Source organism: Budorcas taxicolor, chromosome 5 (genome assembly GCF_023091745.1).
Source record: "Budorcas taxicolor isolate Tak-1 chromosome 5, Takin1.1, whole genome shotgun sequence".
Lineage (NCBI taxonomy): Eukaryota > Metazoa > Chordata > Mammalia > Artiodactyla > Bovidae > Budorcas > Budorcas taxicolor.
Window position 1 is genome coordinate 67,623,386 of NC_068914.1, and position 27,865 is coordinate 67,651,250.

Consider the following 27,865-nt stretch of genomic DNA (forward strand, 5'->3'; position numbering starts at 1 on the left):
CTCACTAAGCTCCACAAGAACAGACATTTTTGTCTGTTTTCTCTGCCACCATATGCACAAAATCACTTCTATGGCTAAGAGGAGACATTAATATATATTTGTGGACTGAATGAATGAAAGGACAAATAAATGAATATAATATTTGGATCTCTATCCACCTGACTCCTTGCCACTATCCAAAGACAGACAAGAAAGACAGGCATATTACCTCCTGCCTCCTTTCAACTCCAGCATTATCTTGCGTATCGTTAGATTGCCATTTCCCAGAAAGCAGGTACTGTGTCTGACCCTGCACTCTAATTTTAGCACTTACCACTGTGCCTGACACATAGCACTCCATAATATTCAAGGAATTCATGAAGACTACAGAATAAATCAATGTCAAATTCACTTCAGACATTTGGGTACCATCTTCCTCTCCCCATATCAAAACAAAAATTTAACTTATTTTAATTTTTTGAGCTATACTATAGAATCTGTACAAATTTAACTCAATCACTTACATTCCTATAACTACAATTCTAATGTTCATATGATAGTGCTGAAACAGGGAAAGACATGGCCAATAAATAGTAAGTTCCATCACAGGAAATACAGAATGTTATATTTTACTGAATTAATTAAACTAAGAAATTTATGTCATTTTTCAATTTTTCAGAGAAGTCATTTTTAATAAATAATAATATATTATGCATAAATAACAATCTAAATAATATCTTAAATTTAGTGTCAATTTCTTTTTTTAAAGAATTTTAATAATTTTAATTTTATATAAAATTTAATAATATATTTATAGTAAATTTTTTATATTTAGAGAATTTTTTCAACATAGCAATAAAAGGAAAAGAATTTTCCAATTATCCAGATACTAAAAATCATCAAAACTCTATATAATCAAGTGCTTTGCATTATCCAGCTTCACCACAACAAAAGAATAATGACTTGGTTCATCTTTGTTTAAAAGGCTAAAAATTCAAATACTGTTTACCTGAGCTTCTCGAAGTTTTGCCGTAGTGCTTTGTTGAAGAGCTTGTTGTTCTTGATGCTGTTGCTTTGTTTTATCTAACTGATGCTGCAATTCTGTGGAATTGGTTACTTTTTCTTTCAACTTAAAAAAAAATTGTAGACTGTCAATTAAAATTTTCAGGGCATAATGCTATCATATAAACATCTGGTATTACTTCAAATCTCACAATTCTCAAGTTTGAATAGAAAATTAAATTATAACTTTAAAAGCAGTATCTCATTACTTACAGAATTTTAACCTCAAAATTTAAGAAACTGTTCCTTAAGAATAGATTCTCATCCTGAAAAAAATAAAATTCCTTCTCCAGGTTGGCATTTAGTTTATTATTGTTTTCATATGCTAATATGATCAAGGAATTATATACAAATTTTTGTAATAATCTAAATAACAGTATCAGTATCTGTTTTACTTTTTTGCATAATCATGCTGCTGCTGCTACTGCTGCTAAGTCACCTCAGTCGTGTCTGACTCTGTGTGACCCCACAGACAGCAGCCCACCAGGCTCCCCCGTCCCTGGGATTCTCCAGGCAAGAACACTGGAATGGGTTGCCATTTCCTTCTCCAATGCATGAAAGTGAAAAGTGAAAGTGAAGTCGCTCAGTTGTGTCCGACTCTTAGCGACCCCATGGACTGCAGCCTACCATGCTCCTCCGTCCATGGGATTTTCATCATAATTGTCACTTATTAGGAAACAACAGCAAAATCTACACATTAATATTTGGGTCTAGAAGAAAATCTTTTGATGCAGCTATAGATTTTAACTCTGTGTTTATTCAATTCTAATAAAAGACACGGTTTAATGATACCTTTTACTTGAACCAAATAATAGTTACCATTTTTGGCAACCACAGATTAAAATTAGGATAGCATTCAATGTTATGCTTAATTTTTAAAAGAAAATCCTTAAGTACAAACTCAGTTAATATGCACCAACTATGTGTCAATAATGCTATCAGCAGCTGTTCATTTTTCAGTATCATTAGGAAATGGTCCTTCCTGGGTAGAAAGACTCCTCTTGAGCAGCCTGACAGGTTCCCCCCAAGGATTTAACCTGCCTAAAGCTGAAGATAGCCTTCTTTGTACATTTTTGTTGAGAACTTTAGGGAATACAATCACGACAAAAATGACTTAATGTAGTTAATAATAGGTTATTTTTACTGGAGATGTTTTAACTTTATCAAACTAAAAAAAAAAATTCAGTTAAAGCTCATGACCATAAAAAGGTTAAACACAACAACATTTAAGATCCCTGGTGACTCAGAGGGTAAAGCGTCTGCCTGCAAAGCAGGAGAGCTGGGTTCGATCCCTGGGTCAGAAAGATCCCCTGGAGAAGGAAATGGCAACCAACTCCAGTACTCTTGCCCAGAAAATCCCATGGACAGAGAAGCCTGGTAGACTACAGTCGATGGGATCACAAAAAGTTGGACAGGACTGAGCGACTTCACTCACTTCAAATCTATCAATAAAGGTACTAAGAAACTCATCTGAAATGTGAGCTTACCTCTTCTTCTAAACGAGAAAGTTTGAGTTGTAGATCAGCCACTTGTTGTTCTTTATCCATCAACTTTTCACTTGAAAGCTGTCTCTGTTCCTTCAGCCTTCCATGAGCTTCTCCTAGTTGGCGCTCTGTCTCCAGAAGTTTGCTATGTAACTTCAGAAAAGGAAAAAAGTACATATATATGTATAAACACGTTGATCATCATTATTACTATCACCTACTTTCCAAACAATGTTTTATTTTTCACCAATAGAAATATATTAATTTTCATGATACTTTAGAGGAACCTAATCACATAAATTACGATGACTCACATAAAACTGTAATCATATCACAGGTTTCAGGGTTTTTACACTTTTAAAAACCATACACACACACACACACACACACACACACACACAGTGAACCTAAGGCTCTTACTTAAAGATAACTCTTGCAATCACTTGAGGAGCTTGAAACAAAACTTAAAATTAAGACACCTGAGACACACTCAGACCTATTCCACTAGTATTTTAAAAATCCAAAATGATTCTTGTTGCTTTTCCATAGTCATGAACCACCACAATTGACTTCTTACATTTGGGTACTGAATAGAGCACACAGCATTCTCAAGTCCTCAAACTGGCACACAATCTCTAAATAAAACAGAGGAATGAACATTTATTAAAATATTAGGTGATTTCACTAACTTTAAAATTGCCACCTAGCTAAAACTAAAGAAGAAACTTGTCTGGGGGCTAAGAGCTGTCACTTTCTTGAATTCCTTATTTTCTCTAATTTTACCAGAAAGAACAGCTGGTTTCTCTTATGGGATTGGCTGGTGGGGTAGGTCCAGTTTAAAAAAAAAAAGGTTTGTATTAATGTTAGAAGAATTACTGCACAAGTGCTAGGAGTGCAGAACAAAAAAGAGTACCACGGAGATAAGGAAGCAAGACATTTAGCAAGGCTTACCCTGTAAGAGTACACCCCAGCTTCATAACACATCAAGTCAAACTGCAGCATGTGCCTCAGTAACGCTGAAGACTAATAACAAGCATTCTATACAACTGTTTTCAATCAAACCTGTTCATGTTGTATCTGAAAATATTAAAACCTATAGCCTTTATGTCAAATATACATTTATATGCTTTATACTTTCATATTTCTCCATAAAAAATTCATAGCTGCCAAAGAAAAAATAAAGTTCTATCAGAAAAGTGGACACCCACTATTTTCCTATGCTATGAAACAACGTGTGGCTGTCAAAACATATTCTACACTCAATAAAGAAAACTAAAGTTTCAGGTCCACCCAGGGACACCAAAAAAATAGAAAACTGAAGTGAATTTCTAAAGTAAAACATACATTCCATTCCTATTTTAGTTATAAAACAGGAATCAGTAGCAGACATTTATTATATTCTTATCCTTAGGCTGACATTTTCTTCTTCCTCTGTCTCTTCTTAAAATGCAGTGAATTAGCACTGTAGTAACTGCCCAAACCCTCTCCTTCTCACTACAAGAAGTAGGTCCAATCCCCGTAAGTGATCTCTTATGTGTGATCTCTCCCCTACATCGAGTTTCTAACTTGCTGGATAAGAACTTTCCAATGTCATTATTAACACAGAGATAATGAGACTTCTCCCCTAAAATTTAGCTTTGGTACACTTGAGCTGAAGCCCAGAAATCTGTTTCCTAACAAAAGAATTACAGAGTATTGAGTTTCAGGAAAGTTTAGGAATCATTTGCCAAAAAGCAACACTTTAAAAAGCAGCTGTTTTCAATCTCAACTACACAGTACAATAACAGGGAAAACCAATACCTGGGCCTATGCCAGAGATTATCATTTAACTGAGCCAAGGGTGAGGCTTTGATAATTTCTTAAATTTCCCCAGGTGATTTTGATGTGCAGCGTGAAGCGCCAAATTAAAGACAACTGTTGCTCTGAAGTGAAAATTTACTAAAGTGGTGAAAAAAAGAGATACTGTATATTATAATTAACAGTCATTCATTGCTTTACAATCTCTGATAGATCCCTGATCTTTAATAAAGAAATGAGTCACAAATCAAAGCTGCACAAGAGTGGAAGCAGGCCCAAATCCCTTAACCAATAATGCCTATATCATTTTAGAGTTAATATGTTACAGAGAAGAATAAGTTTAGAGTAAAAATAATACATGTTGGAATCATTAATAGAATGGTCTATCCTAAAGTTACATTTTGAGATATACATATATGTATATGTTTCTTTAAGAAACTCAGTTTTGTAAACTCATATAAATAATTCTTTACTCATTATGCTCGTAAAGTTTATCAAGTGCCAGGCCTCATTTTAAAAGGTTCACAAATACTAACTTAATCCTTATAATAATCCTGTGAAGACAATTCTATCCTTATTCTTATTTGACAGGTGAGCAAACTAAGGTACAATAAATAACTTGCCCAAGCTCACACAGTTTGTAGACCACAGAACTAGAACTCAGAGAGCCAGTTCTTAAATCCACACTCATAAACCACTGTGCTATTTGAGATGGCATATTCAATTAAAGGTGAAGTTGGATATACGGGTGGGGAAGTGGGAGACACAAACTGCTGGGTGTCACACAGGCTTAGGGTATTTCGCAGTAACTGTTAGTGAAAAGGAACCTTTAAAAATTGTATAAAAAATTTTTAATTAAAAAAAGTGAACTGATTATGTCCAATCTTTTAATTATGTAACATTATCTGTACTATTGGCTATTTTAAAAGTGCTCAAGAAACAAATATAAAGAATATGGGGTTCTTTGTTTTTAAGTCCTTTGTTGACAACTGCCAGCTATCTATTTTTGTCCACACTGAAACGGGAGCTGAGGATGCAGCGGAGAGCAAAACAGAGCCAGTTCATCCCTACACTCTTTTAAGGACAATGAAAGAAGGCTTAAAGTGAGGTTCATTCCCATTCTTCCAATAAATATTTACTAAAAACTCTAAGCATAGAGACAGATGGAGTATAGAATAACCAAATTTCTCAAATTAAGGAGCTAACTGTACAAAGGGAATGGTATATGATATGCAAGGAAACAAAAAATTATACAATAAAAAGTATTATTAAAAAGCAGCTTGCTGAAATAAAGGGTCCAGAATAAATGGAAAACCTCTGAGCCACCAAGGAAGCCCCAAAAGGAAAACAATCTATTTAAATAGAGAGGTCCTGTGTGCATGCACGCTCAGTCCAACTCTTCACGACCCCATGGACAGCAGTCCGCTAGGCTCCTCTCACCATGGGATTTCCCAGGCAAGAAGACTGGGGTGGGTTGCCATTGCCTTCTCTATGGGACCTTCCCAATCCAAGGATTGAACCTGCATTTTCTGCATCTCCTACATTGGCAGGTGGCTTCTTTACCACTGCACCACCTGAGAAATCTTTTAGAGAGGTCCAGAAAGGCTTTATTGAAGAAATAATGCTTAAGCAAGTCTTGTGAAAAGCTGAAATAAAGAACACTCTAAGGAAAAAACATGGGCAAAGGACCTAAGGCAGGAAAGCTCTCTGTTGAAGTGCTGGTGTGCTTGAGGAACTAAAAGGAGACCAGCATGGCTTCACTTAGTAGAAGATGAGCCTGAAGACATAGTGTGGACCATACTACACTCATATGCTTACATGACCAAGAAGACATCTGGATTCAAAATCTAACCAAAACCACTGGAGGTGGTTAAGAGAAATAAAGTTACATCCTGCATACTTTAAAACAATGTCTCTGGCTTCTGGGTGGGGAATGGGCTATGGGCTTCCCTGGTAGCTCAGCTGGTAAAGAATCCACCTATAATGCAGGAGACTCCAGTTGGATTCCTGAGTCAGGAAGATCTGCTGGAGAAGGGAACTCTAGTATTCTGGCCTGGAGAATTCCATGGACTGTATAGTCCATAGGGTCACGAACAGTCGGAGACGACTGAGCAACTCACTTCCAGTTTTCACTTTTTCTGTATGGAGAATAGACAAAGAAGGTCCTCTGGAAAAAAGAAACTTATAAAAAGGCTAATACAGTAAACCAGGTGAGCAATGGCAGCAGCTGAGATTAGGGTAGTAGCAGTATAGATGAAGAGAAGTAGACAGATTTGAGTCAGGCTTTGAACTTCCCCAGCAGCTCAGACGGTAAAGCATCTGTCTACAATGAGGGAGACCTGGGTTTGATCCCTGGATCAGGAAGATTCCCTGGAAAAGGAAATGGCAACCCACTCCAGTACTCTTGCCCAGAAAATCCCATGGATGGAGGAGCTTAGTGCAGGGACTGTCCATGGGGTCACAAAGAGTTGGGCACAACTGAGCGACTTCACTTTCTTTCACTTCTTCCTTTTGAAGGCAGAGACTTCCCTGGTGGCTCAGATGGTAAGGAATCCACCTGCAATGAAGGAGACCTGAGTTCGATCCCTGAGTTAGGAAGATCCCCTTAAGAAGGGAATGACTACCAACTCCAGTATTCTGCCCTGGAGAATTCCTTGGATTTTATAGTCCATGGGGTCATAAAGAATTGGACATGACTGAGCAACTTTCACTTCCACTTTGAAGGTAGAATCCAGACAGCATACTGAAGGGAAGAAGATAAATCCTATCACTTCAAGGTCTTCAGCATGACCTCTTTATTTTGTACAGAAAAGTGACTAAACCAAATGGTTATGAATAGAAAAATTCCTGTTGCCCCCTCCATTCACTGACAACCAAATGAAACCCATATTCCTCAGCCTGCTATTCAAGACTCTATATAATAAAGTCCTCAAAATAGTCCACTACTATACACCATATCCTCAGAGCAAATGTCTGTTCCCTGGTTCTTATAATACACCCCTGCCTCTAGTCTGGGACTTCCCAGGTGGTGCTAGTTAGTGGTAAAGAACTTGCCTGCCAATGCAGGAGATGTAAGAGATGTGGGTTCAATCCCTGGGTGGAGAAGATCCCCAGGAGGAGGAAATGGCAACCCACTCCAGTATTCTTGCCTGGAGAATCCCATGGACAGAGGAGCCTGGTGGGCTATGGTCCATGGGGTCTCCCAGAGTCGGGCACAAATGGAGCAGCTTAGCGCACACACCTCTAGTTTATTTTTCTTCCTGGAAGACCCTCCTGCCTTCCAACTGCTACTTGTCAAAACCTATCCAATATTCACAATTTCAAGCACCATCTCTTTCTCACAACAAGCTTTTCTTGCTCACATTAACAGCTAAATAATTATACCATATCAAGTACTATAAGGGAAAGAAAGCAGGAGAAGAACTCTTCCTAATTCCCATTGTACATGGAATCATTTTAATTTTCATATTCACTGCAATAGGATAGTACTTGCCTTATACTTCAATAAGATTTACAAAATCATTTAAGGTAGGTCTCATTTCCTTTTCCGTCTTTGTGTCTTCTAATAAACAAGGTATTGTATCTTTTAGAAACCATAAATGCCCAATCTGTATATTTGAACTGAAAGGCAAATATCTAAGTCATATTTAATTTATTCATCGATATCCCCAAGCCTATGTTTCCTTCTATTATGAATGCCTGCATTTATTCATTCACTTACTTACTCATTAAACATCTGTTGATAAGCAATATGTCAGGTAGCTGGGATAAAAAATAAATAAAACGTGGTCTTTGCATCCAAAGAGTTTGAGAGTCTAGTGAAGATACCTGTTATGATAATATGCTAGACTATGACAAGTAAAGTAATCGAGATATGTAGATGTTTAAGCCATCTCTGCAGTGGGGTGGTGGTGAGAAGTGGCAATATGTAGAAAAATATTTCTGAAAACATGACAAGTGAAGTAGTATTTATCAAGGAGAAGAGCAACAGGAAGAGTATCTCAGGCTAAGAAGACAAGATTAATGCCACAGAAGCAAGTATCACTGCCTTTTAAGTAAAAATGGTTGAAAATTTTCAAAAAAGTGGCTGAGGACTTTAATCTCCCTCAAATATCCATTTGCCTACTAATTTTTAATGGTACCTGTAAGAAATAATTAGAATATAAAATTCATAAATTAATAGCAAAGTCAAAACTTCCATTAAATTTCATCTGATAGAGATTATTTATATAAAAAAGTTAATAAGAATAGTTGTTAGAACTAATTTCTTTTAAAATATCTAATTTTTATATTATTGGCTTAATAGTGAATATATTTTGAAAATTAGTAACAAGACAAAAAGACAAAAATTTTATAATTTTTAATTTTATGATCAACAATATGAATTATTACAATAACATACCTGCTGAGTACCTACCATGTGACAGGTACCATCTTAAGCAATTTGTTTGTATTAACCAAGAAACAAGGCACAACAATACTATATGATAGATACTATCATTTTAGGGGAAACTGAAATGAGATCTGATTCAATATAACAGGATGTAAAAATTGAGATAATTTTTTAAATGACAATTTTTAAATGAACTATATTATGATCAAACAACCATCAAACACAAGAAGAAACAGTAAATAAAAGAAGTACAGTAAATGAAAGTAACAGCTCTTACTTGATTGATTTCACTTTGCAGTTGTAACCCATGCTGATCCTTTTCTTCTCTCTGTTGTTGTAGCTGTTTAAACTCTGCCTTAAGATGCTGGTACTTGGTCTCCACTTCTGATAATTCTTCTTTGAGCTTTTGAGTAGCTTCTCCCTTTTCACCTAGTTCTGCCTGTATTCTCTGCAGTGAGGTTTCAGATGCAGATAACCTTGACTGAAGCTGTTGACAATCCAGGTCTTTTTGATGAAGGCTTGCTTGTATATTCTTTTTACTCAAACATTCTTCATTATGTTTCTCTTCTAACTGAGTATAGTCCATTTCTTTCTTCTGCAACTTTTCAGTCAAGTTCTGAAATATCAATTTAATATTATTTTCCTTTCCTAATATTTTTAATTGTTCCAATTATTCAAACAATCTTCAGAGCAATATCATTCCCTACTAAATGTTTCAGTCAATGGTACAATATCAAAACTGAAAATATTTTAAACAAGAAGAATTAAAGTGCTATATACTAACTTATGGTCTTACTATTGGTCCACTTCACTAAGCTCTACTAATATAATTTAAGAGTTACCAACAAAATTTTGGCACAAAATGAAAACACTAAAACCTACTAACTAGATTCTTTAGGGTATGTAACATATTTATAATCTCCCATTTGAGTTAAAAACTAAAACTATCCCTCTGCTATTAAAAATTATTTTAAATAACAGTATGGCAATTCTGATTTTTGGCTTTGCAATTTCATAGCTGGTAAGAGCTTTAGCATAACAATACCATTTACTGCTCTAGTATTCTTAATTCTACTGATCTCTCATTTTTGCTCTTCTTGATGAACACCATTCTTAAGATGCACAAGTTTAAGACTTATTCAAATTTCTTCCCAGGTGTGTAAAAAACAGTGATCTAAAAAATATCACTTACTTGCCTACCTTATATTTTGTTATTTTACTCAATACTATCAAGTACAAAATATACCTCCACTCAAAGATCTGGGTCAGTCAGCCTAATCAAATGTCAAAGCCTAGTCAAAGTGGAGTTTTTAGAATTAAAATATTGAGTATTTTTAGCTAAGATATTTACACATGAGGCATGGATCAGAATTCTGACTCAATTCTATACGAAAGACAACCAGGATAAGTAAGCCACTATAAACACCTGATGAGTCAGAGTCATTTGTGAACACTTATTATACTCACTTTTTATATGCAGTGTGCTAGAAGGGGACAATACAGAAATAGTAGAGGACAGGCAAAGCCTCTGGCCTTTAAAAACACACATTTAAAAAAACATTTTCTAAAAAAGTCGAAACATAATGCACAAGCAAACACAGATTAGTTACAAAAGCTGCATTAAATTTCTTGAGTGCACAATTTTTTTAAAAAATCAAGAGAGCAAAGTCAGGTGAGGCTAACTAGTAAGTTACAGTCATCTGAAAACAAAGTCTGAACTTGGTAAAGTGGCAAAAGGAGTTAATAATAAGTATTCATGACTCATGTACAAAAAGACAAAAAGGAACAGACAAAGAAGTTGCACAAGGGGACACAGCAAATGCTATTACCTCAAGGGGAGTGGTGAGTTTAGGCACCAGAGTGAGAAAGACAGCAGGCATGGTTCTTGAACACTTGTCTAAGAAAAAGTTCACTATGTAAATTATCAAATAGAAATACAGTATAGAAAACAGTGTCAGAAAGGTGATGAAAGTATATGTAAGAAAAATAAGATGGGAGATAAAGTAAAAAGACCACCCAGAGGTTACGGCAATTAGCAAAGAGATGTGTCTTGACCAACCAATTGAAACAAACAAAAGGGTAAAGCCAAAAGACTAGCCAAAGAAGAATAATAATTTTGAGTCAAACTGCTGGTTAGGAAAATTCTCTTTTAATAAGCATTTTTTTGTCTTACTCATTAGTAACTCCACATCTTTCTTAATTTTACACATTTCTTTTAAGAAAATAATATTTATTTTCAAATTCATAAGCTAAATTAAGCCTATTTGTTGATCATTACGAATGTCTTACACCTTTTTAAAGAAAATTCTAAGTTACTAAATTTTATGAAAGTACCCATGCTCACAAATAATAAGAACTTGGAGAGGATATAACTATAAAACATGCTACAAAAATTAAGGTCAGTAATAGTGAGTCTTCTTCCTCATCAGTTCAGTTCAGTTCAGTTCAGTCACTCAGTCGTGTCCGACTCTTTGCGACCCCATGAATCGCAGCACGCCAGGCCTCCCTGTCCATCACCAACTCCTGGAGTTCACTCAAACTCATGTCCATCAGGTCGGTGATGCCATCCAGCCATCTCATCCTCTGTCGTCCCCTTCTCCTCCTGCCCCCAACCCCTCCCAGCATCAAAGTCTTTTCCAATGAGTCAACTCTTCGCATGAGGTGGCCAAAGTACTGGAGTTTAAGTGATCAAGTAATCCTACCAGTTCTATACCTAAATGACCCCAAAGACAGTTTCAGTTTTTAAGAAGCAAAAATACTTAATCATTGTCTGTTTAAAATTCACTTATCCTAAAAAAGTAATCTTTCTGTTTAACTGCACAGAAAGATAATTAAACCATATTTAAAAAAACCTAAACCACTGTCCTTTAAAAAGAACCCAATCCACTCACATTATATATTTTTATATATAAATTAAAAAGAGCACCCAGAGGTTATGGATGAGAGTTGGACTATAAAGAAAGCTGAGCACCAAAGAATTGATGCTTTTGAACTGTGGTGTTGGAGAAGACTCTGGAGAGTCCCTTGGACTGCAAGGAGATCCAACTAGTCCATCCTATAGGAGATCAGTCCTGGGTGTTCATTGGAAGGACTGATGCTGAAGCTGAAACTCCAATACTTTGACCACCTGATGCGAAGAGCTGACTCATTTGAAAGAGCTGACTCATTTGATGCTGGGAAAGATTGAGGGCGGGAAGAGAAGGGGACGACAGAGGATGAGATGGTTGGATGGCATCACCAACTCAATGAACATGGGTTTGGGTGGACTCCAGGAGTTGGCGATGGACAGGGAGGCCTGGCATGCTGCAGTTCATGGGGTTGCAGAGTCGGACACAACTGAGAGACTGAACTGAACTGAGAGGTTATGGTACATTACATAACTATATTTAGTATCACAAACTTTTCATTCTTACTATGGCCTTCTCGTAGAATCTGAGGCAGAGTCTAGTGAATACAAGGTTTTTGAAGATTGAGTTTTGTAAGTATAGCAGAATCCCATTACAGAAAATATAACTGCACATTCCCTATTAACCTTACAACAAAAGATGAAATAGACATTATCATCCCTATTCTGTGAATGAAGAAGTTAACATTAAAAGAATCTGATATGACTTGGCCAGGTGGCAGAGTCACATATTATGATTAAGTCAAATATTTTTCACAACACAATTCACACAGTGAATCAACTCATGCTCCCCAAAACATATACTATTCAAGTTTAAATTATAAAACAAATGTTACGCTTAACTCATAATTATTTGAGTAAGCAAAATTCTTTCCATCTGAATGTCCAGTTCTCTTTTCACTTCCTCATCAACTGCTCTTTCAACATGTTTCCTTGTGGGGCAATTTCCCTGTATTAGGCTGTGTTATTCACTTGTTCAGCTTCCCTGGTGGCTCAGCAGTAAGGAATCCACCTGCAATGCAGGCGATGCGGGTTCGATCCCTGGGATGGGAAGATCCTTTGGAGGAGGAGGAACTAGCAACCCATTCCAGCATTCTTGCCTGTAAAATCCCATGGACAGAGGAACCCGGCAGTCTGCATTTTGGAGGGGTCACAAAAGAGTCAGACATGACTGAGCAACTAAACAATAACAATTCACATGTTTCTAACCCAGGGAACAAGAAGAAATGCAAAAAGAATGGCATTTTTAACTGCTTGATACCTTACAAAGTGGTTTCAAGGGCCTCCTCTGTTACTCAAAACAGCTTTGTGAGAAAGAACAAACTGACCCACCTGTAGCTCTCCAACATCTTGTATCTTGTGCTTCTACACGTTCCCATACCTTCAGTATATGTAGCTCTCAAAATGAAATACTATTAACCCTCTGCCATGTGATATACTCCTAAGCATTCTTAAAGACTAAGCTAAAAAGTTATTTCTATCTTCAACAGTCTTTCCTGATTTACTAGGCAATAAGTTAGGAAAACATCCACCTTGGTCTTGACTCAACTCTGCATCACAAAACTTACACGATAAATAAAAACAGTAACAACAAATATTCACTGAGGTGCTTACTGAAAGCCAGGCAGTGATCTAAGCACTTTAACAGAGATTAAGTTTTTTTTTTTCAGTGCTCATATCACCCTAAGAGGCAAATAAGTATGACAGTACTTCTTAGCAAAAGAGGAATCGGACATTGGAGGCCGTGTGTCACAGCCAGTCAGTGGCATGCCTTTGACCACTGCATTATACTGTTTGTATCAATATACCATTTAGCAATACAGTGGTAATACAGAGCAATACAACCACCTGCCATAACTGGCTTCTGCTTTGGCCTATGAGCACCTCACACCTGAGACTATCAGGAAGCGGAGAGGGAGAGAAACAAAAGGATGGAAAATGGGTAAGAGGTAAGACCCAAAATACAACTCAGTCTCTGACACTGACCTATATTAATCATATTAGTAGCTTTAAATAAGCTATGATTTTGTTCAGAATTTATCTGGAAACAGTTAAACTGGGCTGCAGAATTTTGTTTAAATGTCAGATTACAATTCTTATCAGAAACCAAAAGGGAAATGTCTTCAAGATTTACATCTTATTTTTTAAGTTTTCAAAGCCAGTAATTTAAAAACAAAGGTTTAATGCTAAAAATCTTGACATTAACTCAAAAGCAACTATTTTTCAATTCATTATATTTTATAATGTCATCTATCCACCTTGATGTTGCCTATGACCCACAAAACATATCCAAGACATTTTATTAATAGCCTTCAAGAGACCAGGCACAAGATTCCAAATTCATAACACTTGGATATTACCCTTGTCAACAATTATGGTTTGCCAAAGACAAGGGTGAGGAGAAGTGGGGGAGACAATTAGCAAGGACAGTAGAAAAAAAAAAAGAAGATGCACCTCTGAACTTGCTGGTGAAAAAATTCTAAACAGGAAAACAACTTTGAAAAGAAAAAAATTGTGAAATCTCACTTATGTAAAGATTAGGAAGAGTAGTAGAAAATTCTTATTCCCTAATCAAAACTATTCCCATTTTATCATAGTAAATCATCTCAATTCCATGTATTATTCATAAGACACAGTACTTCCTTTAATACTGTGTATGTATGTATGTATTTGTGAATATATATATATACACACATACACACAATCTGTGCCTCATTATCCTTTACTAACAGCTTAATGCTTCGGAAATACAAAATAAATTACACTGATCATAGACATCTATTGCGTGCACAACTCTGGTCAGTTTCCAAGAGGCAGAAGGTCAACTCTGATCTCAAAGAAATTAAAATCAAACTGAGAGATAAAGATAAAATTAAAGTCTACGTGGATATTTTCTACACTTAGACAGGAGGAAAAAAAGGAAGTAGGGAAGGAGAGGGCAGGATGGATACAGAGAGTAGCATGGAAACACATACATTGCCATATGTAAAATAGATAGTCAATGGGAATTTGCTGTGTGCCACAGGGAGCTCAATCCAGTGCTCTGAGACAACCTAGAGGGGTGGATGGGGAGGGAGATGGGAGGGAGATGGGAGGGAGGTTCATGAGGGAGGGGACATATATATACCTGTGGCCGATTCATGCTGACATATGGCAGAAACCAGCACAATGTTATAAAGCAATTATCCTCCAATAAAAAACATGTTTTTTAAAAAGAGGGAGGCAATAAGGCTTTTATAAGCCATAACAAAGATTAAATTTCAAAAATCAGTCAGCACCAAGAGGTGATGGAGAAATGGACAATGGCAGACTTGTACAGTTACTTTGGAAAATAGTTTGGGATAGCCTAGTAAATTTGAGCACATATATAGCTCATAACCCAGCAATTTCACATGAAGGTATAAAACAGAAATTCTTACACAAATGCATGAGATTTTTATGTGAATGTTGTACCTGCAGTACTTGAAACAGCAAGAAAAAAGAAAAAAACTGTGTGAATAAATAGCAAGTATAAATGCGTCACTTCTGCTGCATACCAAATAATATATTTGTCAACATAGCCAGTTGCTTTTTTCTATGAAACACCATTTTTAATGCAAAGAATGTAACAACAAGAATGACCAACAAACTATGGGAAGGACAGAACTGACAGTGTTGGCTGCCAATGATAAAAGTTTTCAAAGGAAGTTCAGAATTTTAGAAACCCTGCATCCATCACCACGAGCCTGACACTTCTTATACTTAAAGCATATTTTGAGATTCATGGTGATACTAACGAATGTGATTTGTTTTATATTATACAATGACATGGGCTTCCCTGGTGGCTCAGTTGGTAAAGAATCTGCCTGCCACGCAAGAGACCACCTGCAACATGAGAGACATACGTGTGCTTTCTGGGCCAGAAGATCCCTGGGGAAGGAAACAGCTTCCCACTCCAGCATTCCTGCCTGGGAAATCCCACGGCCAGAGCAGTTGGGGGCTGCAGTCCATGAGGTTCCTAGAGTTGGACACGACTGAGCAACTACACCACCACGATACAATGAAATGTGTTAGTATTTGGAAAAAATTTGCATTATTCAGTGAACCAATATTTTCCACATGACTAATGCATATTATGAAATCATGCCCAGGAAAGATCCACTCAAAAGTCAAGACAGGGAAAAAAAAAAAACAAAGTCAAGACAGAAGAAAAAATTTTAATGTTACAAAGTACAAAAACGGCACTAATATGGTTTCAGATTCTACGTTGAAATTAACTTTTGAGAAACTATACTTTATCTGGTTTCAGTGTATTATCAAACAATTACAGCTACAATTATCTGAAAAGGCTATTAAGATAGCCTTTTCCAACTACACTACGTATCAGTTAAGACTAAATTTTAACACACTTCAAATATATCACAACAGATTAAATGTAAAAGCAGATATGAGAACCCATCTGTCCTGTTATTTAATTAAGCTGTTAAAGCAAAGCTAACAAATTCACAATACTTAGAATAAAAAGATTTAATAACTCCCCATTCCTCTGCCATCAAAAAGTAGAGACATGGGGGAAATAAATTAATACCAATACTTGCCCTACCTCCAAAACTATTATCTGTTGCTCATCTTTAAAGAAACAAGGTGGAAAATATTAACATTACAGAATACAGACTAAGAACAAAGATGGAGGTCTCAGTTCCTGACTTCAAAACTTACTGAAAAATATAGTAGTCAAAACAATGTGGTACTGACATAAAGAAAGATATATAGACCAAAAGAATAAAAATAAAGAGCCCAGATATAAATATTCACATACATGGTCAAACAATTTTCAACAAGCGTGCCAAGACTATTCAGTAAGAGAAGGATACTTACTCCTTTCAATAAATGGTGCTAGGAAAACTGGTTTTCATATGCAAAAGAATAAAACTGGACCCTTTAAAAAAATAATTCAAAATAGATCAAAGACCTAAACCTAAGTTAAAACTACAAAACTATTAGAAGAAAACAGGTGAAAAGCTTCAAGACCCTGAGTTTAGGAATGACTTCTTGGATATGAAACCAAAAGCTCAGCAATGAAAGTGAAAATAGATAAACTAGATTATGTAAAATTTAAAACTTCTGTGTATCAAATGTGTGATATCATAAAACAGTCCTTTGGTCTTGGTCCCCATTTCTGGATCCAGGCTCCTAAACCTCAGGAATTCCCTATGATGTGAGAGCAAGAAAGGTATCCTTTGTTAGTCATAAGAACCCCCTTACAACCACCTCTGAGTTTGTATTAATGAGATTTTTTTTAGAAATCCCAAAGGACAGGGATTGGTTGGCAGGGGAACCAACCTTCAAGAAAGAGTTGGAAACAAAAAAAAAAGAACGAGTTGGTCAGTTCCACCCTGACCTCCAGGGAAGGAAGAGGGGCAAAAGGCTGAATTAACCACCAGTGGTCCATCAATCACAGCCACAAAGGGAAAGAAAGAGTTTTGAGACATTCCAAGTTGGTGAACACATGGAGAGCACCCAAAGAGAGCACGGAAGCTTCAAACACTTTCTCACATATCTTGCCCTACCCATCTCTTCCATCCCACTGTTCTTAAGTTATGGTCATTTATAATAAGCCAGTACTCTAGTAAGTAGCTCAGTAAGTACCATGGTAGCTCAGCTGGTAAAGAATCCACCTGCAATGCAGGAGACCCTGGCTCGATTTCTGGGTTGGGAAGATTCCCTGGAGAAGGGATAGGCTATCCACTCTGGTATTCATGGGCTTCCCTGGTGGCTGACGTTAAAGAATCCACATGCAACGCACGAGACCTGGGTTCACTCCCTGGGTTTGGAAGGGCAGGCAACCCACTCCACTCTTCTTGCCTGGAGAAAGCCCATGAGCAGAGGAGCCCGGCAGCCTCCAGGCCACGGGATTGCAAAGAGTCAGACATGATTGAGGAACTAAGCACAGCACAGCACTAGCAAGTAAAATATAAAAACTTTTCCCAAGTTTTGGGAGCTACTCTAGCAAATTAATTGAACAGGAGGCTGAGAACTGGGAACCTCCCATTTACAGCCAGTTGGTTAGAAGTACAAGTAACAAGCTGGACCTCAATTGGTGTCTGAACTGGGATGTGTTGGGGAGGGAGGTTTGGGGTGCTCAGGCACAATTCTGCAGGACTTCTCCTTTACTTTATCCATAGAATGTGATGCTAGCTCCAGGTAAACAGTGTAAGAATTGAGTTAAATGGTAGGACACACAGCTGGTGTTATAGAACTGTTGAAATGCGGAACATCTAAACATCTGATGTCAGAAGTGAAGCCGTATGTAGTACAGTACTGAGAGCAGAGGAGATGAACAGGAGCGTTTTTTCCTTTGTAAAAAAACACAATCAACAGAGTGAAAAGGCAACGTAAAGAATGAGAAAATATTTGCAAATCATGTATCTGATTAAAGTGAGTGAAGTCGCTCAGTCGTGTCTGACTCTTTGCGACTCCATAGACTATAGCCTACCAGGCTCCTCTGTCCATGGGATTTTCCAGGCAAGAGTACTGGAGTGGGTTGCCATTTCCTTCCCCAGAATCTGATTAAAAGGTTAATATCAAAAACATAAAAAAAAAAACTCTTACAACTCAACATCAAGAACATGAACAACCCAATTAAAATCATATGAAAAGATGCTCAAGCATCCTAATCATTAGGGAAATGCAAATCAATCATGATGAATATCACCTTAACACTCTGTCGATGGCTACTATTTAAAAAAAAAAAAGATAATAACAAATGTTGGCAAGGATGTGAAGAAACTGTGCACTGTTGATGGGAATTTAAAAGGATACAGCCACTATGGCCAACAGTATGATGATTTCTTCAAAAAACTGAAAACAGAATTACTAGTATGATCCAGCAATTCCACTTCTGGGTATCTACCCAAAAGAACTGAAAGCAGGATCTCAAATAGATATTTGCATACCCATGTTCAAAACAGCACTATCCACAAAAGAAAGAGCACAAAGAAGGAAGCAACAGATGGACAATATGATATATACATACAATGTAAGAAGGTAGGAAATTCTGACACATGTTATAACATGAATGAACCTTGAAAACAATACCCTACATGAAACAAGCCAAGCACAAAAACACAAATACTGTATGATTTCACTCATATGAGTTATTTAGTATAGTAAATTCATAGATATAGAAAGCAGAAGGGGTTTGGGGCAGAAGATTCAGCAAGTGGGGAGTTGTTCAATAATAACTGAGTTTAGTTTTAGAAGACGGAAAAAGTTGGTTGCATAACAATGTGAATGCAAATAATACAAAAAAATAAACAACACAAAATAAGCCATACTGTACTGTGCCAATATATAAATAACCTACACAACATTAGAACTTAAAATTTATAAAATCAATTTACCATTATGTGTAGTTTTTAAATTCTCACCTGATTTTCTTGTGTTAATTCATTAACTGAACTTTTAAGTTTTTGTAGTTCCTGCACATACACAGCAACTTCCTGGGGGCCTTTGGCAAGTTCACTCCTCAGCTGGCTTATTATGGCCTAGAAAGGAAAAAAAAAAATTGAGAAAACTAAAATAAAAAAGGAAACAGAAGTATTCAAAGGTTTTAAGATTACATAGATTTTTGTCACTGTTGTCATTAAACTTTAATAATTCTTAGAAATTTCAACTTGATTTTATTTTACTACCCCTACTGCTTCCCCACATCTTTTTTGGGCTAAAAATTAGTTTTCAAAATGTATCCAAAACTTTACAACTTCATTATTTAATAATACATGAAATGAAAAGTTGGCATCCTATTTTATGCATCTGAAACAGCAAACTGCAAACTTGAACTTACTGGCTTTAAATTCTATAATTTAATCCTTCTGAATTTAAAAAGGATATGCAAGATATACCTACATTTTCTCTCAACTTCTATAGCACATTTCAAAATCATGTTAAATGCAAACAACCAACACAGAATTACCTTTAAAGATGACTAATCATTTTTTTACTTTTACTGTAATAGAAAGTATTTGGCCAAAAGGCTATCAAACAGAAGTTATATATAGTTTCATTAACCTAGATCTCTCTACGATCATGGATAATAGCTGGGCAATTTGCTTTAATGTGTTTAACATTTTTTAAATGAAAATTAATGTCTATTATTAAAACAATGGGTTATTCATCTAATAAGTCAGGTAAGAGAAAGACAACCAAAGAACCTGGAAATACAAACTTATTATATATGAAAGCTTCAACCACTAGAGAGCACACGACTTGGTTTCCTGAAAGAGATGTTAATAAGAGACCTCTGTATTTCTAATATTGCTTATCAGGTTTGCTTTTTACATTCCTAATGTTACAATGATCTTGTCTATATTCTTCATTAGTAAATACATTTTATAATATGAATACAATAAATTTCATTTTTTTTAATAAACACATCAGCATTACCTATATTGTATATTACAAATGAGTACTTCTCAAGGAAAACAATCTAAGAAAGCCACTAATTAATGTCAGGTGATCTTTTGCTCTAGAATTTGAGGCATATTTTTGTTGTTGTTTCAAGGATTCTCACTGTAATAAGATCAAATCCACTGTAAATGGGTGAAGGTATAAAGTTTTAGAAACAAAACTAGTAAACAAGGTAACCTAACTGAACAATCAAACATTTGGGCTTATTTTAATAACCATAAACAACTGAAATCAGTGTTTTGAGTGTTTTCCAAACTGGTTTGAGGTCAACAAAAAGAGATTTCAAAAATATTTTTGGTAATGGCAACATGTCTGAGATAAGTTCATGGCCTGACCTTTTAAGGAAAACATGTATATAAAACATATTTCAAAGAAGGAAATGTTTAAATATTCATGTATTTTCAACTGTGTTCAACTTAAAGTGTATCTTAATGCTCTATCTTAAACTGGTTGTGTAACCTTGAAATGTATTAGCAGTTTACTTCAAATTGTTATCGCTAACAACTTTGAATCTTATTCTCTATTAACTTCTTGGAAGGAAAGTTATGACCAACCTAGACAGAATATTAAAAAGCAGAGACATTACTTTGTCAACAAAGGTCCATCTAGTCTATAGTTTTTCCAGTGGTCATGTATGGATGTGAGTTGGACTGTGAAGAAAGCTGAGCACCAAAGAATTGATGCTTTTGAACTGTGGTGTTGGAGAAGACTCTTGAGAGTCCCTTGGACTGCAAGGAGATGCAACCAGTCCATCCTAAAGGAGATCAGTCCTGGGTGTTCACTGGAAGGACTGATGCTAAAGCTGAAATGCCAATACTTTGGCCACCTGATGCAAAGAGCTGACTCATTTGAAAAGACCCTGATGCTGGGAAAGATTGAGGGCAGGAGGAGAAGGGGACGACAGAGGATGAGATGGTTGGATGGCATCACCGACTCAACGGACATGGGTTTGGGTGAACCCCAGGAGTTGGTGATGGACAGGGAGGCCTGGCATGCTGCGGTTCATGGGGTCGTGAACAGTTGGACACGACTGAGCAGCTGAACTGAACCACATTATGGATGTTAATTAAAATAACACGAACAATCCAGCTACTTTAAATTACTATGCTTTAATCATTTATCACAAGAAAAATTATATTTAAATCTCTCTCTTATCAAAGGAATTACTAGAGTTTTTTACACATAAGTATGCACTAAAATGCAAATTTTGAGTATATTTCATTAAAATACCATGAATCCACATTAAAGATTATAAGATTAACCATGTATAACATATATCCAGTATCTATTCTGCTGATGAAGTCCAACATGCAAAAGAAACAAAGCAAATGTATCCACAATTATTTGTTCTATCTTATAATGTATCTGTTGTACGCTAAATACGTATTTTTTTACTTGAATTTTTAAAAACATAAAAGCAAGCACTTAACACTTTTTAGTTTACTCAAGGGAAAAAAGATGTAGGAAGAGTATACACCTAAAGATAAATTTTAGTTATGGGGAAGAGGAGAAAAGAGGAATGAATTACAGGAAGCTTTCCCTCTCTACTGTACATTGAGTCATTTTAACTTTTTACAATGGTCATGTATTATAGCTCTATTTTTAAAAAATTAAGATTGAAGAAAGACAAAATTTCTAAGGAAATACACTCACTATTGAGATACCACTTTAGGTGAAATTCAAAAAGAAGGTTCTGCGAGCCACAGACAATCCTCACTAGTTAACAGGACAAGCTCATCTGAGCCCAGAAGGCTTCTGCACTTGCCCTCCTCCCTGCTGGGAATGCTGCTCCCAGGTCTTTGCTCTTCTTGCTTACTTCATTCTCCTCTGTGTCCTCTTTGAGGATACCCTTCCATGATCATCCTATCTAAAATTGATCCACATTATTGCCAGCCCCACTACTGTCCACATCCTGCTTTGTTTTTCCTCACAGCACTTAGGATTAGCTGACGTCCTATTATGAGTTGGTTTATTTCACATTGTTTGGCTTCCAAAAGGAATATAAGCTTTATGACAGCAGGCACTGTATCTTCACTGTTCTATTCCCCACATATATACTAGGTGCTTTCACTCAGGCATTCGAAAAATACTCACTTTAGAGAGGAATGATTCTCCTATTCTGCACATGGAAACAGATATATAAGGCCCTATAAAATAATGTGCATTTCAGAATTTCAAATTATAAAATAATTAAGGAAAGATATTTCAAACTTCCTGCTAGTGCTTTAGGATTATAATTTTTGTCCTAATGGCCAAATACTTTTAGTAAATAATCATGTTAAAGATGGTTAAAATTTGGCTTGATTAACAAAACAAAAAGAAGCACATATTTGAAGTTTGAGATTGTCTTAAAACACAAAACTGCCATATGTTGCTAGAAGGTACTATATTAAAAACAGTACTAATATTAAAAGCCTTCCAAAAAGACATTACCTCAAATTTAAGCATCTCCATTAGAAAGCAGAAAAAATAAAATAAAATGATGGATGAAACATGGAAAACAAAACTGACAAAAGTATACACTGAACATATAATAAAAAGTACAGACACACCTCTGAATCTAACCTCTTACACTAGCAAATCTTTAAAAGATATGTAAATATTCTCCTTAAAAATTAGGATTCAAATGAAGATATTTGGAATATATATAAAATTCGTCAAAAATCATTTCCATTAAAGACAACACCAAATATAAGTTAGTTACAGCTCTGACATTTCTCAATAATGCAGATTTATAGGAATAATACTTTCATTAACCTTAATTTCTGATCTAAAGAAAATTATTTAAAAATACTTTTAAATGCTTTAGAATGAGTTATTTTTCCATATGCTTTTAAAAACAGATTTTTAAAATGACAACGAGTTCATAGGTTATATTTTTAATGAAAGGAATGGAACATACTTAACAATGTATATCAGATTATGTATCTTGAACCTTGACTAGAAATACAAAACAAATCATTGCATTTTTAGCTTAATTCCTTTTACTGTCTTATTTCTGATGTCAATGTTTAGGTTCAGAAAAGCAGTAATACATGAAATATTTTTTAATTTTAGTTCTTTAGGTTATATAATTCACTAACACACATAACTGAGAATAAATAAAACTGAATTTCAATAAAATACACACCATATACTAAGGAGTAAGTAGAAGCTAAAAATACAGTAAAAAACAAATGAGATGGAATATTTAGACAGTCATTTTTTCATATGGAAATGGTATGGGACACCACTCAAAAGTATTTTAAGTTATACTCAATACAAATATACAATATGTCAAAATGCAACAAGTAATAACAGTATTAGGTTATGATTAATAACACAAATTTACTTCTAACACAATCATCAGACCACCAAAAATGGGAAATGACATGATACAGAAAGACCTGAGCTTCAAGACAGATTTGAGTTCTAATCCTAACTTCTTTACATTAGGTGCATGAACTTGAACAAGTTATTTAATCTCACTGAAGCCTAGATTCCTTAAATATAAAACCACCTTAATGCTTAACTTACAGGGTTAAAAGAAATTTCTAACCTAGCATTTGAATGGGATTTTTTCCCAAGAAACTTCTTTGATTCAGCCTCTCCTAGATTACACATTAGCAGATTTTTATTGGCTTTGATAATTTCATGAACTCCCTAAAATTACTTGAAAATCTATGGGACTTTTATTACTGGGCTACAAAGATCATGTCTGGGAAATCTGCACCTGAAGTTCATCAACTTAAAAGTCTGAAATATTAACCATTACAAAGACTCACATGCCTATGTGTGTTGTAACAAACTTTCACCAATCCTCCACTGATAAGACACAGGAGAAAGTAATAAAAGGAAGATATGGGTTATTTATAATATTTGTACTCCATAGTTCATTAATAATTATGAATAGTGGCTTTTAGATAATCAGCTGAAAAAATCTGAGATGCAAGCTGAAATGTCACTATAACTTAGCTTTTTAAACCAGTAACATGAAAAACTCAGGTCTATATCATATAAGGGAGCTTAAGAACTATACACAGTAGTAGTTATAATAAAAATACCTATGATACAGTAAGAAAGACAAATGCTAGCATTTCTAGGCAAATAGATTTACTACATATCCTAGAACTTGTCATATGCTGACAATTACATAAGGGATTGACAGACAAAAGTCTTGTAATAAATAGAAGAACTGAGAATGTTCATCCTAGAAGAAAATTCAGAGTAAATATGAATAGTCATCAAATATTTCATGTGGAAAAGAACAATTTATTCTGTGTCTGGAACCAGTACATGTAAATTATAGGGAAACAAATGCCAACTCAATGGAATGGCTGACTTAGGAAGAAATATACAACCCCTGCAGCACATAGCAAGAGTTACAGATCACTTATAAAGGGATTCCTGGATGGAGGGTTAGACTAGAAGATTTTTAAGACTGCCTTCAACCACATAACTTAGTAATTGATAAGTGAAAACCAAGTCTAATAGATAATAAGTCTTAAATATTTTTTCTAAGCAACATAAGTAATCCAAATGAAGAAAACGAAATCATACTTCCTTTACCCCTACCAAATTGAAATAAATTACTACTTATTAATCTGGAGCTAATTTAAATATAATTTTTCTACAGTATACATTATTTATTAACAGAGGAATACTCCTCTATGCAAACATTCTTCTCTAAGTGTCCAACTTCATAAAGCAAAGATAAAATACTATCAGCCCATATTGACGATATATAGATATTATTGAGACCAGATGAAAGAAAGGCAAGTAGTGTTTGAGTCACTCAGAAAAATGCTGGCTTCACTCAACAATGCACATTAAACAAGTTAACATCAGTCTTATTTAAGTACACTAAACTTCATTACCTCTGAGTTAGTATATTCTGTTTGTAACTTTTTGCACTCATCTTTGAGTTTTTCAGATTCTCTCTCACGTTCCAAGGTCATGTTATCCATTAGTGTTTGAACTTGGACCAGTTCTTTCTTTAACACAGCAACATCTTCTATTCCAGGTCTCTGAAGCTGTGAAGCAACATATTTTAATTTAAAAAAAAAAACAAAAAACAGTGAAACTATTTAGTGAACACACATTTTAAAATAACACATATTTTTAAAATAGTTTAACTACTAAGAAATAAAAACAATCTTTTAACATCAATTACTAGATTCCAAACATTGAACACAGAAGTTTTCCCCCAACAATCTTTATCCTTTTTTCACAGAGCTAAATGAGAGCTTTCTCTCATATTTAACAGTGTTACCACTCAAGGTACAAAACAGCAAATACACAATTATCCTTAGTGCTTTAATTGCTTTCCTTTCCTTCACAAACTACACCCACTTATAATAACAATCACTTGTTAATGCTAAATCCCTTCATTTTTTTATCCTATGAAACTGGTAATAAAATGAAGGAGCAGATATAAGCATAATTAGGGTTTGTTGCAGATTGAATCTAACTGATTCACATATTCATATGTTTACTGAGTGGTAAATAAAGGACAGAAAGGAAGCAAGGACAGGTCCAAGATTGTTAAGCCTGGGGAGAGGGTTAAAAACATATGGTATCAATGACAGAAATATGATGACTTGATGCTATACTTGTTGAATTTGAAATGAAAGCTGGAAATGCAATTAGGAGTGTCCTTCTTGCTGTTGTTCAGTCAGTAAGTTGTGTTCAATTCTTTATGACCCCATGGGCAGCAGCCCGCCAGGTTTCCCTGTCCTTCACTATTTCCCAGCGTTTGCTCAGATTCATATCCAGTGAGTCGGTAATACTACCTAACCATCTCACCCTCTGCTGCCCTCTTCTCCTTTTATAAGTGTCCTAGATAGATTTACTGCAGAAGGCACTGGCACCCCACTCCAGTACTCTTGCCTAGAAAATCCCATGGATGGAGGAGCCTGGTGGGCTGCAGTCCATGGGGTCACGACTGAGCGACTTTACTTTCACTTTTCATTTTCATGCATTGGAGAAGGAAATGGCAACCCACTCCAGTGTTCTTGCCTGGAGAATCCCAGGGACGGGGGAGCCTGGTTGGGCTGCCGTCTGTGGGGGTCGCACAGAGTCGGACACAACTGAAGCGACTTAGCAGCAGCTGGATTTACAAAACTAAAGTTCAAGGAATGGTAAGATCAGAGATGCAGATATGGAAACTACCAAAAATGACAGGTGATACTAAAACAAAAACAATAAAAATGTTCATGCCATAAATAATGTATCACAAAATTCCATTCTTATTTTAAAAATCATAGTGTACACACACACACATACATATATATATGTAGGTGGTAAAACTACAGGGAATTTTTATTTCCTCCATTGTATTCAAACTCTACTTTTAAAAATTTCATCAGCATATGTATTTCATTTATCAATTTCAACTAAGGTACACTCTAATAAATGGTTTCTACTTTACCAGTTCAGTCTTTAGATCTTGAATCACACCTGCTTCTTTGTTTAATTCTTCTGTTAGATGTGTCACTTGCTGTTCAGCAGCTTCTCTAAGACTCCTTTCTTCATCATATTTTGACTTTATATCTAATTAAGAACAGTTACATAGATGACATGACATTAACTCAAGAGAAGATAAGTTACACATTCTTGTATATCCAGTGCCTAATTAAATACCACTCTAATTCAAATTCACATTCCTTTGATAAGCATAAATGTACACAATAAAATTATACTTCTGATGATATTCAATGATAAACTTAAATGATCAAATGTCTACATAAAATCCACTCAATTACTAAATTAGCATTTTAATGTATACTCAATCACATATAATATTTCTACCTAAATTTTACCTAAAAGCATGTATGTAGTTGAAAAAAATTACATGCAATTGCTAGCATAACCAAGTGTTAAATCTATACCACATTACTTAACTTCTTCAAAATGTTACTTGTCAATCTTTAACCATACCTCAAAAGAAAATTCAACTTCTCTAAAATTCAAGAAGAATTTTACAGTGAAAATCAGTTCTTCAAAGGGAGGAGGTGGGAGAACAAATAACTTACACAGCAACTCTGTTATCATTAAATGCCAGCAATCACCACGACAGTCTGTACCAAATGCTTTATCACACTAACATACACTGTTTCCCTATAGAATATACAATGGCAAGAAGGTAAAGAGACTGACTTATTGGATAAGAATAATCCTGATTTAATTTACCTGCAATTTCAGTGGCAAGTTGGGCTGCTTTCTGTTCAAACAAATCTTTCATTTGCTTAATATTAAAATTTTCTGTATGGGCTTCTTCTAATTGTTGTTCCAAAGACTGTAGTTCTACAGAAAAGTAGTTATTCAAATACAATGTGAATTACATTTCCTAAACTGTTATTACTTATAATCACTGTAGTAGTTAAAGACAATCAACATGATCTACTAGCCAATTACAAGTAGAGTATCTTCACATTTTAAGAATTAATCATATCTCAAAAAAAGAAAAAATTAATCACAGCCAACACATTTAAGACCCAAATCAAAGTTAACGTACATGTAAAACAAATGAAAGGAATATTTTGCAGTCATAGCTAAAATAGTTATAAATATTTGTTTAAAGATGATTCTAATTTCACATTTCACAGTTATTTTCCTGTATCTGTCAACTGACCAAAAAAACAATATATTTTGTGCCTCTGATGAAATGTTTTGAAATTAGAAATGTTTTAAGAATAATCAAGGTCTTAAATAAAACAATCAATTAAAATATGCAGTCAATTCTTACTACTTCATTCTCATAAAGAAACTTCAAAGAGACATTAAATATAACACCTAATCTCAAAATATAATTTTTAT

General features: G+C 35.2%; 1 protein-coding gene across 1 annotated transcript in view; it reads right to left on the minus strand.

Annotated features, from left to right (window-relative positions):
• EEA1 (early endosome antigen 1) overlaps positions 1-27,865 on the minus strand; it is a 96,740-nt gene that overhangs the window by 38,446 nt on the left and 30,429 nt on the right. Inside the window, exons 8-14 of the mRNA XM_052640534.1 lie at positions 27,239-27,352; positions 26,478-26,599; positions 24,925-25,080; positions 19,030-19,146; positions 8,993-9,331; positions 2,529-2,678; positions 989-1,108 (exon numbers count right to left, since the gene is read on the minus strand). Coding sequence (XP_052496494.1) covers positions 989-1,108; positions 2,529-2,678; positions 8,993-9,331; positions 19,030-19,146; positions 24,925-25,080; positions 26,478-26,599; positions 27,239-27,352 — 1,118 coding nt within the window. The remainder of the gene's footprint in view (positions 1-988; positions 1,109-2,528; positions 2,679-8,992; positions 9,332-19,029; positions 19,147-24,924; positions 25,081-26,477; positions 26,600-27,238; positions 27,353-27,865) is intronic.